Source organism: Prunus persica, chromosome G7 (assembly GCF_000346465.2).
Source record: "Prunus persica cultivar Lovell chromosome G7, Prunus_persica_NCBIv2, whole genome shotgun sequence".
Taxonomy (NCBI): Eukaryota; Viridiplantae; Streptophyta; class Magnoliopsida; order Rosales; family Rosaceae; genus Prunus; species Prunus persica.
The window spans coordinates 10686638-10700945 of NC_034015.1; the positions used below are offsets into that span (position 1 = coordinate 10686638).

The following is a 14308-nucleotide window of genomic DNA, read 5'->3' on the forward strand; positions in this document are numbered from 1 at the left end:
TAAGCAGGCTTTTGGACATCCTTGGGAGTATGTCCACCCCAAAAGGCTAAGGGTAAGGCTAAGGCAAGGCAAGGGCTGTCACTATTCATGTGAATAGTGGCAGCCTTGCCTTTTTTGGTTCCACCCCAAAAGGCTAGGACAATGGCAAATACTATTCACATGAGATATGAAGAAATGAATTTGTATAGAGTTTTTGGTGTGGGAAGTAAAGAATATGGTTAGGTATTTATAAAAAAAAATAAAAAAATTTGTATTTTTTTCCCTTTTTTTTTGTTGCTGACGTCATTATGATGTCAACATTACATCATTCTGCCCAGGCAGCAGTTTGGGCTGAATTTGCCTATGGGCTTGCCTGGGCTCGTGGGACCTAGCTCTTGCCAGGGCTAAACCTTGTGCGCTAGAAGGGGTTTTGGAGCCTGGGGCTGCCTTTTACCCGGGCTGGGCCCAAGCGCTGGAGTTGCTCTTAGGAGGCACCTAATCTTGTGTTAGGTCAATTATAAATCACCTATAATTGCCTAGATCAATTGGCATTTGGTCTGGTCAAAGAAGTGCATCAAAAGTCAAAGACTAACTCAACTAGGAAAACAAACTCTCTATTCTAATTGGATTTTATTCGTATTTTTCTCTCCTATCCCACACTGACCTATTCCCCAATATCCATAATGATATTTCTTTTGTTCTTGTTAGGCCAATTGACCTCAACCATGTTGGTGGGACAATGATTATTGTTTACTGTCATGCTTTCAGGCTTATCCATAAGGGTTTGCCATCTACTATCAAATCTTGAATTTGATCTCTAAATTGCACGCAATTAACAATGACATGAGAGAAAGAGTTGTGTCACTTATAGTATGATTTCCCCTTGACTTCCTCAGGCTTTGTGAAAACATGCTTATCATCAAACTGAATCATCTTGGCTCTCATTAGCTCATCAAAAATACTCTCTACCTTGGACAAGTCAAAAGAATATGACTTATACTTCTGCTTATAAGACAATGGCCATGTTAGTATTTATGTGCTCGAGCCCTTTTTCAACCAGTCCCTCTACGATTTCCATATCATGAATTGGATTCTGAGTCTTCAAGTAAGTAGATTTGGAAGTGTTCTTCCTTTGAATTTCTTCTTTTAGCAACAGTTCATACGTCCCTGCCCTCTGAGCTATATCTTGAAGGTCCACAAACTTAGTATCATCAAACTTCTTCCTTAGAGAAATTTTTAGGGCATTTTGAGCAATTTTAATGAAATGTTTTTCCTCCATTGGAATCTTACATTTCATCTTGATCTTCTTGAATCGGGCAATAAAATCAGGATCCGTCTCATGCTTATGTTGCTTTAAATAAGTAAGATCATTGATAGTGATTTCGGGCTCAGACCTATAGTACTGGCTGGTCTATGAAAACTGTCTCCATTTCATTCCAGTCTTGAATAGAATTTGGAGGCAAATTTAAATACCAAGTAAAAGCTTGGCCCGATAATGAACTTCCAACCAACCTTAACTTCACTAGGGGCTGAGTCTCAATAGCAACACAATGAGCTAAGAAACACCTAATGTGTTCTAGAGCTGAAGCGTAGAGATCTTCCCCATTGAATAAGTTGAAATTTGGAACTTAATTTGAAACCCCTTGGGAAAGGAATATCATTAATATGAGCTGGATAAGGTTTTTGGTAAATAGACCTCAAGAAACTGGAGCTGCTACTGCAAAAACAGGTGGATGAATAGGTATTTCTTCCATCTCATCATCAGAATCTTGGATTGGTTCAGGTTGTTGCACGTTATTCCCTCTACCTCTGTCATTGCCTCTAATATTGCCATTGTTGTTGGCAATATGAGTATTAAAAGCAAGGGGTTGCCTCCATCTCTCAGCATTCACATTTCTCCTTGATGGCTCTGGTGGCAAAGCTGCTTCACCATGTCTCTGAGCTTGATACCTTGGTGGAGGAATAATAGCAGGCACCTCCACAGCCATAGCTTGATTATTGTTGGTCTCATCTTCAGCAGTTACCACAGGTGCAACTAGTATTATGATCGGGGTCGTAATTGCTAGTATAATTACTGGCATAGGTACATCAAATGGACCTGTCACATGAACCTATGAAGATGGAGAATTGGCATGATCACTGGTTTGCCCTTCAGTAAGTCTCGTTATCTATATACCAAATGCTCTTGAAGCCATTTCATCACTTTGTGGGCTTCGACTACCTTGTGCTATCTATGTTGATAGCTGAGGAAATATGAAAGAGTTTCACTTCTTGAAGCTTGGCATGGTGTTTTGCTTAGGCGTGCCACTATTGGAACTAGCTGCAGCGCAATATAAATATGGATGTAGTGTAAGATGAATTTACACAGATCTTGACTCCTAATTAAGCCATTGTGCTCCAAAGGTGTACTGGCTCGAATTAGTTCTTTTATACGCCTCAATTAAGAGGACTTCAATATTCTTTTATGTGTGCCCTGGCGATGTAGTAGATATATTGCGTATCTTGTAAGATGGTTTACTGTTTTAAACCACTAAAGTGATCTTCTAATCGAATAAGGATTCCTAAGAACTCATGGTTTATCAGAAAGTCTATTCCTATCTGATATGGCAGCCTAATATAAGTGTTCTAGATATATATTAACAGGCTTAAGGATTCCTACTTTGATAAGGATTAAGATTACCTAATCCTATAAGCATTAAGGTTATCTCTAAGAGTTCATTGATGGGCTAAACTCATAGAGATATGCATATAAATAAGAGGCTCCTTCTAGAGCCGAAACACACACAAATAAGCATACAAATATTCACCCCAAAATCAGATTTTTCACCTCAGCTCTCTCTCTCCTGGCGCGCTCAACTTTTCTCTCTCTCTCTCTCTCTCTCTCTCTCTCTCTCTCTCTCTCTCTCTCCTCCGTTTCTCTCTCCCCGACCCGAGCACTCTCTCTCTTCGGTTCTCTCAGCTCCGGCCACGGCAGAACGTGAGACCAGTCCCATTAGCTGCATTTCGACGCCCCGGTCATGGCCTGCAGTTTTCCCCGCCAGAAAACTCGAGTATCACCGACGATATCGACTGGTTTGAACCGGAGATTTCTCGTCGTTGAGCCATCGCCTCCGCCGCCCGATTCTGGTGAAAAATGTGAGGTTTCTTCCTCTTTTTATTTGTTCTAGCTGTCTGTTGCTTGGGATTAGATCGATTTTTAGTTTGGGAAATCGAATTTGAAAACCTAGGTTTTGGCCGAATTTCAAAGTGAAATTCCGGCCAGTTGCCGTCCTATTTGGACCTCCCCGTAGTTGAATAAAGTGATCCTTGCTTCGAGTAGAACCTAGGGTAGGAAGGAGGAGCGGTGGTGTGGAGAATTTCCGTCGTCAGAATTTACTCTACACACCCACACACTGCCGCCGATGTGGCGGCATGTGGGCAAAGGTGGTGAAGCTATATTTTGTCCTGATGAGATCCTCATGTTGTCACGAGTGTATAGAATTTCGCGGATCTCAATTCGAACGTCGTTTGTCTATCTAACGAATTTCGCATATTGTGCGTTATCCGAGTTCGATAGGTTCTGACCGTTGGATCGTTTTCCAATTAAATATGTTGATCTAAGTACTCTTAGAATCGTATAGGAATTTGCGGATCGTGAATCGGAGCCCCGGATGTTCCAATTCAATAATTCAAAGTTTGTGGGTTAGCGATAACCGTCCAATCGTGAGCGATTCCTAAACCTGTAACTGGACCTTAGGATACCTCGTTCAACGTACACGCACTGGGAACTTAGGAATTTAAGTAATTAATTTGTGATTTCCGTTTCGAAGTAATTTTATATTGATTAAGGGTTCGTATCTCGAAACAGGTGCTCCGACCGCTCGTACCCAGCAGGCGAGACCCTCTCGTGGTCAGGCAGCGTGGGAATACTTGTGAATGGACTTTGTTTTTAATCATATGCATGGTTTTATTGATGAAAGATTTATGCATAATGTTTTAAATGGTATATTGAATATATTATATTTAAATATTGAATTTGATGTTTGTATAGCGCTTTGGCAATATATTGTGGGTTTGACATATTTAGGTATCGAGAGTATGTTTGTATGGATTTTGGGGAAGTTCTATATATATAGTCGATAGGTAGGATACTTAGGTTGTTGAGGTGAGATTGTGGAAGGACTTAAGTATGAGGGGTTGTTGAGAAAAGTTGTATGATTACACTAGGGGTGGATACGGTTCGGTTTGGACCCATTTTTGCCTCAAATTAGAACCGATCCGGTACTATTTATCTGGTTTGGTTCGGTTCGATTTTAATAAAAAAAATTTCAAAAACTGTCCGGTTCGGTTTGAACCGATTTCGGTCCACTTCCGGTTTCGATTCGGTTTTGAACCAGATTATAAAAATTATTTTTTTAAATTATTTTTTAATACAATTCTCAACTGAAATATTATTTTTTTTAAACTTGAAAATTAACAAATTATTCAATTTCATATAAATAAATAAATATTAAAGTTAGAAAAGAGAGATATTTTGAAATTGAACTTGGATAAATATTAGTTTTTTTTATTATAGTGAAATTCAAAATATAGCATTAAATATAAATATATATTGAAATTATATATATTTTTAATTTGACCGGTTCGATTCGGCTCAGTCCGATTTTTAAAGACATGGAACCAGATCCGGAACAGGTCCAAACCAGTTCGGTTTGATTTTTGACTGTTGTTGACGTTTTGGTCAACTCGGTTTTTTTCGGTTTGGTTCGGTGCGATTCGGCTCAGATTTTCGGTTCGCCGGTTTGAGTGCCTACCTCTAGATTACACTTGTAAGTATCTTCCCTAGTAACTAGGCTTCCCACACATGACGTTGGATGTTCCGGCGTGTGAGACACTTCCCATACGCGGCATTGGAATTTCCCGCGTATGGGAAGATTATATATATTGCTTGGGATCATCACACATGGTGTTGGATGTTCCGGTGTGTGATGATGTAGTCTGCGCGCATAGGACTTAGTATTTGAGCTACACGTGACGTTGGATGTTCCGGTGTGTGAGCTATGGAGTTTCGTCCCCCAGTTGGACCGGTCATCCCTAAACGCAAGATAGCACCTGAAAATCTTACGGGCTAGTCAAACAATCCCCTGATTGGATTGTTTCTCCGGTACCTAGGTAGTGTGACGGGTATATTATATATTGTATATTTGTATGTATATATATATATATATATAGTAGTGGAATTTTGGGGATGAGGTTTATGGATTGAGTGATTTGTGGTTTTAAAGGGTTTTAAAGAATAATGTTTTTGAGCATCTATTTATGAATTGTGAATGTTCATGATGTGAGCATTATTTTTACACGGTGGGGTTGTTATGTTGTTTTAAATGCAAATCTTGTTTTTGTCCACTCACATATTTTCTGTTTTGCGCCCCCCAGCCATTAGTCGCTCCAGGAGGGTTGCAAGCGGTGTTCGAAGGCCGAATCGTTTACATCAGTAGATTAGGCTTCGAGTAATTTCCTTCTACTCAACTGTTGTTGTAAACTAAATCTGTTAGACGCTCTGTTATTGCCCATATTAGGTTTTTACTTGAGGCCGGAGGCCATTTACTGTGAACTGTTGTATGTTAAAAGCATGCTGCTGGTCGGGATCTTATTATGTATTCTATGCAGGTTGAATTTTTTGTTGGGTTTGTTCAATTTACAAGGGTGACTCTGCCAAAATTTTGGTAGAAAGTCTCGATTTTTAATAAGTGGGCCCGGCATCGGGGTGATGTCGGTAAAAAGACAAAATTCGCTCCAATTTCTGAAAAATTTCGAAGCGGGTCTCGTCAAACCATGGTTCCTTGCAATTTCAGAGAAGACTGAAGGAAGGTGCTGAATTTTGTTGTATACCTCCAATCCTTCAACTCTTTCTATAAATTAAATAGATTACAGCTAGTCTACAGTACACACAATACATGAGAAAAGTATAACCTCTCTTATTCTACTCAACCTAACCTCCTCAAAACTCTAACCCCCCCTTACCTCCTACGTCGCCATCCACCACCTAGTGCTCAGAACTTTTACACCACGATTACTTGAGGTAATAATCCTGGATCTGCCAGCACTAAAATTACACACCCATTTGTTTGGAGCATCATGGCATCTACATTTGTTTATTCTTTTCTAAATCATCTAAGTCATTGCCAACGGATGCCCTTAATTCCTTCACATTTCTTACTCCAGATTTATATTCTTTGCTAGTGGTGGAATCTACCGGGCCTGAGGAAGGGCCTTAACCACTGGGCCAACATGATATTTAATTTTAGTTATTTTGTCTTGTGCTGTGTCATAGGTACGTTAGCATTTGGATTATACTTGTGGCACAGTTATGTAATATTTATTTACATAATGATATTAATAATATGTATTTGTACCTTTTGATTAATTGAGTTTGTTTGTATATTAATTATGTGGTTTGAAGTTGCTAATTAATGACTCTCATCTGAGTTGTAGGCTACTCTATCTTAATGATGTTCAAAAACCTTTTTCTGCTTCGATTAGCAACGCCTCTGCTCCGAATACCATCCCATGAGCCCAGCACCCGTTCTACTGATTTTGCCAGGCCTGCCGAATTACTCTCGAAGCTCTCGATTTTCTGGTTCAGCCTACTATCCCCCAAGGACCAGCAAGACAAGATTGAGCAAATCTCCAACAAACTTGCTGCGGAAGATGTTAATGTCGGAAGCCTTGCAGCAGCAGCAGGGGAAACCAAGGAAGATGTGAGAAGGAAGGCATTCGAGATGCTTTTTAATAAAGCTCCCGTCGTTACACGAGTTGATTTATTCAAGGAGTTTACTTGAAAGACGCTTGTGTGAGGAGATTCTTTTGTCCAGGCAACTGAGTTCCAATGAGCAACAAAAAGAGATAGATGAAATCAAGCAGTCCCGCTATGCTGAATTTTACTTGGGGCTGTCAATTATTTGGTTCTGAGCTTGAAACCTCATTCAAGTAGTTGTTGGTAAAGCCGGAGTAGATGATGATATATTTGAGAAACTCGTAAATGAGACTGAGGAGGATTTCAAGCTCAGGAGATTTACAGAGTCGTTTAAACAACTTCAATTCAGTTCCCAGGAGGATGTTGTGGAATTTATTCAAGATGCAGTATTTCGTGATCTAGTCGATGATGTGTCTTAACACTTTTGAAATGAGCGATGGTGTTAGACGTAATAGAATTTATGGAACAGAGAGGGTGAGAGGTAATGTTGGCAGGTATTAGCCCCGTTTGGTATTGCTCTTTTCGCCAAAAACCTGCTTCACTTTAAAGTTAAACAGTTTAAAGTATTTGGTAAAAATAAAATATCCTGATTATTTTAAAAGCAGTGGCGTTTTGACAGCAGCTTTTAAAAGTAGGCTATGAGTTGCTTTTCAAAGCTGCTTTCAAAAGAAGCATAGATGAATCTTTAATGAATTTTTTTAATTCCCAAAATACCATTATTCATTTTAAAAAATAACACCACCTCCACTTCCACATCCAACTCCACCACACCACCACCACCACCACCACCACCACCACCACCACAGCCACACTGCCACCGCCACTGCCGCAGCCACCATCGCCGCCGCCGCCATCGCCACCACCACAACCGCCGCCACCGTCATCGCCGCCACCACCACCACCTCCTCCACCACTTCCACATCAAACTCCACCACTTACACCAGCACATTCACTACCTCCACAACCACTGCCATCGCCATCGCCACCACCACCACCACCTCCTCCACCACTACCACCTCCACTTCCACATCCAACTCCACCACTTACACCATCACATTCACTACCTCCACAACCACTACCATGAGTCTTCCAAATAAAGGTCCTAAAGTCGCTATAAGCAATTTCGGAAATAATATTATGCATCCCTATTGGGAACCTTCGCTAGAATTCATTAAGATGAGTCTTCCAGATCTAAGAGGTCCAAAAGGAGCAACAGCCACTCAAGGAGGGCAGGGGACGAGTGAGCAGTAGGATGATTTGCAGTCATGCACTGAGGATGATTTGCAGTCATGCACTGAGGATGATTTGCAGTCATGCACTGAGGAAATAAGCCTTCAATGCAGAAGATAAGGTCAACTCGTATCAGCAGCACTACTCTTGTTTATGAGTTTGACCTGTCTTGTGCCAGTACGTGCGTTTTATTTGTATGCAATATAGCATTATTCTTCTTGCTTTCTACTTATCATAATTACCTAATGTTGTTTGTTTCTTAATCAAGGGATTAACTTATACCTCAAGTTGTTCTTTTGCTTTTAAGTTTGGCTTGTATTTGGTCTTAGTTTAGAGATTGTACTAATGTTTGGCTTGAGTTGAGGGGCCTTACTAGCTTCATCCTTGGTTATTTTTCATTTTTTTTCTGAGAGATGCTCCATCCTTGTTCTTAAAATGGGATATGAGGTACTATTAGGCCCAAAAGCCATTGCATAAAAATTATACAAAACCTGCTAATTAAAGTAAATATATGAAACCCAATTCCCATGCACCCACCGCAACAGATCCTCCAATCAATAAATAATTAAGGCTGAGTTATGGAGTCTACTTAGAGGGTTGCAAATCGCATAAAATAAGGGTATTAGGTCCCCTGATGTTGAATGTGACTCTATTTGTTGTTTCTCTGATGGCCAAGGTTTCTAACCAATTCCACCCATTTTTTTGTCTAATTGAAGATTGCAAGTTGCTGCTACACCGTGATTGGAGCTGCAAGATTTCTCATATTTACATGGAGCAAAAAAGAGTTGCTGACCACCTTGCTAATTTGGGGTATGAATTACCTTCGGGGCTTCATAATTTTGAGTAAGCTCCGATTTCTATTTGGAACATCTTATTGGATGATGTCCTAGGAAGGGCCCTTGAGAGGGCTATGGTCTGTTAGTTTTTTCTTCTTGTTTCGTCTTGGCTTTGGCCTCTTTGTAACCAAAAAAACAAAATAGTAACACAAATCCGCTTGCTGGACCAATGGAACCTCACCTCGTGTTGGCGAGATCCTAGTTCGATTATGAGATTTATTTTCTATTCTATTAGAATATCTACTTTGGATATGTTGCAAATTAAGATCTATAAGGTACAAACTAATGCAACTAGGAAGGTCCTTTTTATTATTATTATTTTTTTATTTAATCGTATAGCCGGGCGGCTATACTACGATTTACAAATATAAAAATTATTATAGCCGGCCGGCTGTATTTTTTTTTGACATGTGGCTTTAATCGATAGAGGTTCTTCTTTAATTATTTTTTTTTAGAGAAAAAAAAAAAGAAGTACAGCCGGGCTGCTATACTCCAGGTTTTTAATTTTGTTAAAAAGACATGTGTTGACACGTAGCTGTTAATGAATGTGGGATCCTCTTTTTTACATTAAAAAGTAGCATAGACAGGCGGCTATACTTATTTTTGACACGTGGCTTTAATCGATAGAGGTTCTCCTTTATTAAAACGAAACAAAGGAGTACAGCCGCACGGGTATACGCCATGTTTTTTAATCTTGTGTAAAAAAAGACATGTGTTGACACGTGGCGCTTAATGGGTGGGGGTCCTCTTTTTTATATTAAAAAATATTTTAAAATAGTATAGCCGGACGGCTATACTCAGTTAAAAAAAAAATGGTATTGCCAAACGGCTATACTCATTTAAAAAAAAAATAAACAGTATTGCCGAACGGCTATACTATTTTCAAATAGCTCTGTTTTTTCTTTAGAAAATAGTATACCTGGGCTATACTAGATTTTTCTCTTATTTATTTTTTAAAAAATAGTATAGCCAGGCAGCGTTCCTGTTTTTTTTAATATAAATTATCTTTATTAATAAATAGTATAAACGAGCGGCTATAGTCTTTTACATATGTATATATATGTACGCATTTTTCAACAATACATTCGTGTAGTATACACGTTTCACGTTTTCTTTAAAAAGCAAATATATGATAGTCGTATTGTACATGTACGTACATATTTCTAAAGTTTCATACACATATTTTCTGTAAAAGTTTCAGTAAGACCCACAAAATTCACATATTATACAAATAATTCTCACATATTATTGAATAAGAATAACACATGTTATAAAAATTATATTAAAAATCATATAGCGAAAGATTAATATCTACTTTGGATTTGTTGCATATTAATATCTATAAGGTACAAACTAATGCAACTAGGAGGGTCCTTTTTAATTATTAATTTTTTAGTTAAATAGTATAGTCGGGCACCTAATGGCTGACAAGCGGCTATACTTATTTTTGACACTTGGCTTTAATCCATGTTTTTTTTTTTTTTTTTTTAAAGACATGTTTTGACACGTAGTGCCTAATGGCAAGGCGTCCTCATATTAAAAAAAACTATAGCCGCATACTCAGTTTTTCAAAATTTTCAAAAACATATATAGCCGCGTGGCTATATCTTTTTCACACATTTGGGCTGCTCTGTTTTTTTCTTTTGAAAATAGTATAGCAGGGTAGCTATACTCGATTTTCTTCTATTTTTTTCAAAAAAATAGTGTAGCAGGGCAGCATTACTGGTTTTTTATTTATTTTTAAAATTATCTTTAATAAATAGTATAGACGAACGTCTATAGTCTTTTACATATATATGCATATACATATACGTATTTTTCAACAATACATTCATGTTGTATACACGTCTCACATTTTCTTTAAAAAGCAAACATACAATAGTCGTATTGTACATGTACATATGTATTTCTAATCTTTCATACACGTATTTTCTACAAAATTTTCAGTAAGGCACAAAATTCACGTATTATACAAATAATTCTCACATATTATTGAATAAGAGTAACATATGTTATAAAAATTATATTAAAATATCATATAGTGGAAGATTAATATCTACTTTGGATATGTTGCAAATTAATATCTATAAGGTACAAACTAATGCAACTATGAGGGTCCTTTTTTATTATTAATTTTTTTAATTAAATAGTATAGCCGGGCCGCTATGCTACGATTTTTTTATAAATAAAAATAGTATAGCCGTATTTTTGACACGTGGCTTTAATTGATAGAAGTTCTTCTTTATTATATATATATAAGGGGAGTACAGTCGCACAGATATACTCCATGTTTTTAATTTTTTTTTTAAAAGACATCTGTTGACACGTGGCGTCTAATGGCTGGGGGTTCTCTTTTTTATATTAAAAAATAGTATAGCCCAATGACTATACTCAGTTTTTAAAATTTTAAAAAAAGTATCGACACACAGCTATACTATTTTCACATAGTGGGCTGCTCTATTTTTTCTTTAGAAAATAATATAGCCGTGGCTATACTTGATTTTTTTCTAATTAAAAAAAAAGTATAGCAGGGCAGCGTTACTGGGTTATTTTTATTTTTATTTTTATAAATTGTCTTTAATAAATAGTATAGACGAGTGGCTATAGTCTTTTACATAAGTATGCATATATATATATGGATTTTTCAACAATACATTTGTGTTCTATACACATCTCACGTTTTCTTTAAAAAGCAAACATACAATAGTCTTATTGTACATGTACGTACGTATTTCTAATGTTTCATACACATATTTTCTATAAAATTTTCAGCAAGACACACAAAATTCACGTATTATACAAATAATTCTCATATATTATTGAATAAGAATAACATATGTTATAAAAAGAGTGCTACTATTTCCATCCGTCTGTCCTATTTTCCCAACCACCATATAAATTTTAAAAAACACAATCCTATTTTTCCACCCACCAATATTCCTAAAATACCCTTTTAATTATTACCTCATTTTCTCTCTCCTTTATTCTCTCTGCTCATGTCTTCTCTCTCTCTCTGACACCCACACATCTCTATCTAGCAACTTCACATCACGAAATTTGATGACAATGGCTGGTCAACAGGTAAAAGATGACGAGCCCTTGAAACGAAAACCTGGCTCGCTCTCCCCAATTCTGAACATACCCAGCAACCTCTTTACCCACCTTCCAAACTTTCTGGTCTGCTGACAGAAACTTGTTCATCCCCAAGTTTTCATGTTTTTAATTTGTATAAGAAAAAAAAATTAGAGTCCAAGAAATACTCATCTCCCAATGCTTTAAGTAATCGTAAAGATCTTATAAATTATGTTCAAATAGGATTCTTACCTTTTCGCCAAAGTCGTTTTCTTCAACATCCATTCTCTTGTTGTTTTCTTCTTCATAAACAATTTGATTGAATGAATAGAAAAGAGAAGAAAATTATTTGAGAATTGAGTTCTGAACATTGAAAAGTCATAAAAGGAATCATGAGCAAGAAGTCATAGCTTTCTTGTGTTTTTTTCTTTCTGTCCAACAATAGGGTTACGTGAGAACAGAAGTCTGTTTTTTTTTTTTCCTATTTCTTTTTCCTAAAGTCATTTTAAGTCATTTTACAATGAGGTTAAATTTGTCTTTAAAAGTTTAAAGATAAGGTGTGTAGGAAAATAGGGCATACAGGTGGAAATAGCAGCACTCTATAAAAATTATATTAAAATATCATATAGTGAAAGATTAATATCTACTTTGGATATGTTACAAATTAAGATCTATAAGGTACAAACTAATGCAACTAGGAGGGTCCTTTTTTGTTATTAATTTTTTAATTAAATGGTATACCCGAGCGGCTATACTTATTTTTGACACGTGGCTTTAATCGATAGAGGCTCTTTTTATTATTTAAAGTGCAGCCGCACGGCTATACTCCATGTTTTTAATTTTTTTTAAAAGAAAGACATGTGTTAATATGTGGCGCCTAATAGTTGGGGTGTCCTCTTTTTTATATTAAAAAATAGTATAGTCGGATGGCTATACTCAGTTTTTAAATTTTTTTTAAAAAGGCTATTTTTGACACGAGGCTTTAATCAATAGAGCTTCTTCTTTATTTATTTATTTATTTATTTTAAAAAGTACAGCCGGACGGCTATACTCCATGTTTTTAATTTTTTTAAAAAAGAAATGTGTTGACACGTGACGCCTAATGGCTGGGGGTCCTCTTTTTTATATTAAAAAATAGTATAGCCCGACGGCTATACTCAGTTTTTTAAATTTTTATATAGCCCCGTGGCGATACTATTTTCACATAGTTAGACTGCTCTGTTTTTTCTGTAGAAAATAGTATAGCCGTCCGGCTATACTTATTTTTTCTAATTTTTTTAAAAAAGAAAACAGGGAAGCATTACTGTTTTTTTTTTTAATTTTTTTTATAATAGTTAAATTGTCTTTAATAAATAGTATAGATGAGTGGCTATAGTCTTTTACATATATATATATATATGTAGGTACATATTTTTCAACAATACAGTCGTGTTCTATACACGTCTTACGTTTATTTAAAAAACAAACATACAATATTCGTATTGTACATGTACGTACGTACAGTGGCGGACTCACAGAAGCCCAAGTAGGCGCAGGTGCACCTCCCCTAGCTTGAAAATACCATAGAAGTCAATCATCTTAAGCTCTTGGGCGGCTGGGTGGCTGGGCAACAATGCCCACAGCCTGTTTGTGGAAAGGCTGGAGTGAAGAGCAACAGTAGCAAGCACGATCTATTTTTCTTTTTAATGATCTGGCCAAAACGAATCGTTTTGAGCTAGAACAATTAATATGTTTTAAAATCTCTGTGTGCATTACACGTGTTTAATTTTTGTTCTATTCAAGACCACATCATGCTGCAACTTTAGTTTGAGGGTAGAGTAGTCATTAGAGTTTGATGGCTTAACCTAGAAACACTTCGATATATATATATATATATTATTTGTTAATGTTATTGAATTATTAATGAAATTATTTGTTAATTTAATCTTCAACGCAAGGAAATAAATTGCAAGTTCTTCTTTTCTTTTTCTTCTTTTCTTTTTTTTTTCTTTTCCCTGAATATATAAATTGCACATTTATGACAAGCGAATTTTGTTAATTCATATATACATTACAAGAGTGCTGCTATTTCCACCCCATGTCCTATTTTTTCGCCCACCTTTTCTTCCCACCCACCATGTAAATTTGAAAAAATAAAATCATATCTTTCCACCCATCATTATTCCTAAAATACCATTTAATTATTAATTCAAGAAAATTCTCTTTGCTAATCCATTAGGGATCCGGATCCTTTGCTTTGGTTTTTCTCATAATTAAAACATACAAATATATTTTCCTTCAAACGTAAATTAATTCCCTCTCTCATTCATTATTTGGCGTCTCTATGTTTAATTAAGGAGTTTTTTTCCTTTTTAATTATTATGAAATTGAGTTTTTATTTTAGGGTTGATGTTTTTTCCTTAAGTTCTTAAAAGTCATTTTGCAAATGGGTAAATTTGTATATAAAATTTTGAAG

General features: G+C 36.4%; 1 protein-coding gene across 1 annotated transcript; it reads right to left on the bottom strand.

The window, feature by feature from the left end:
- Positions 1677-7858, bottom strand: LOC109950386 (zinc finger X-linked protein ZXDB-like). Its single transcript, XM_020568962.1, has 2 exons — positions 7672-7858; positions 1677-2077 (listed from the first exon to the last, which is right to left on the bottom strand). Exons 1-2 carry the CDS (start codon positions 7856-7858, stop codon positions 1677-1679), a joined length of 588 nt encoding a protein of 195 aa, XP_020424551.1.

Bases quoted from the DNA above. Each gene is read 5' to 3' on its own strand.
- LOC109950386 (XM_020568962.1), bottom strand. From the start codon at position 7,858: ATGCATAATATTATTTCCGAAATTGCTTATAGCGACTTTAGGACCTTT. The intron at 2,078-7,671 runs GTAGTGAATGTG...TTCATGTGACAG, and splicing joins CGATGGCAGTGGTTGTGGAG to GTCCATTTGATGTACCTATG.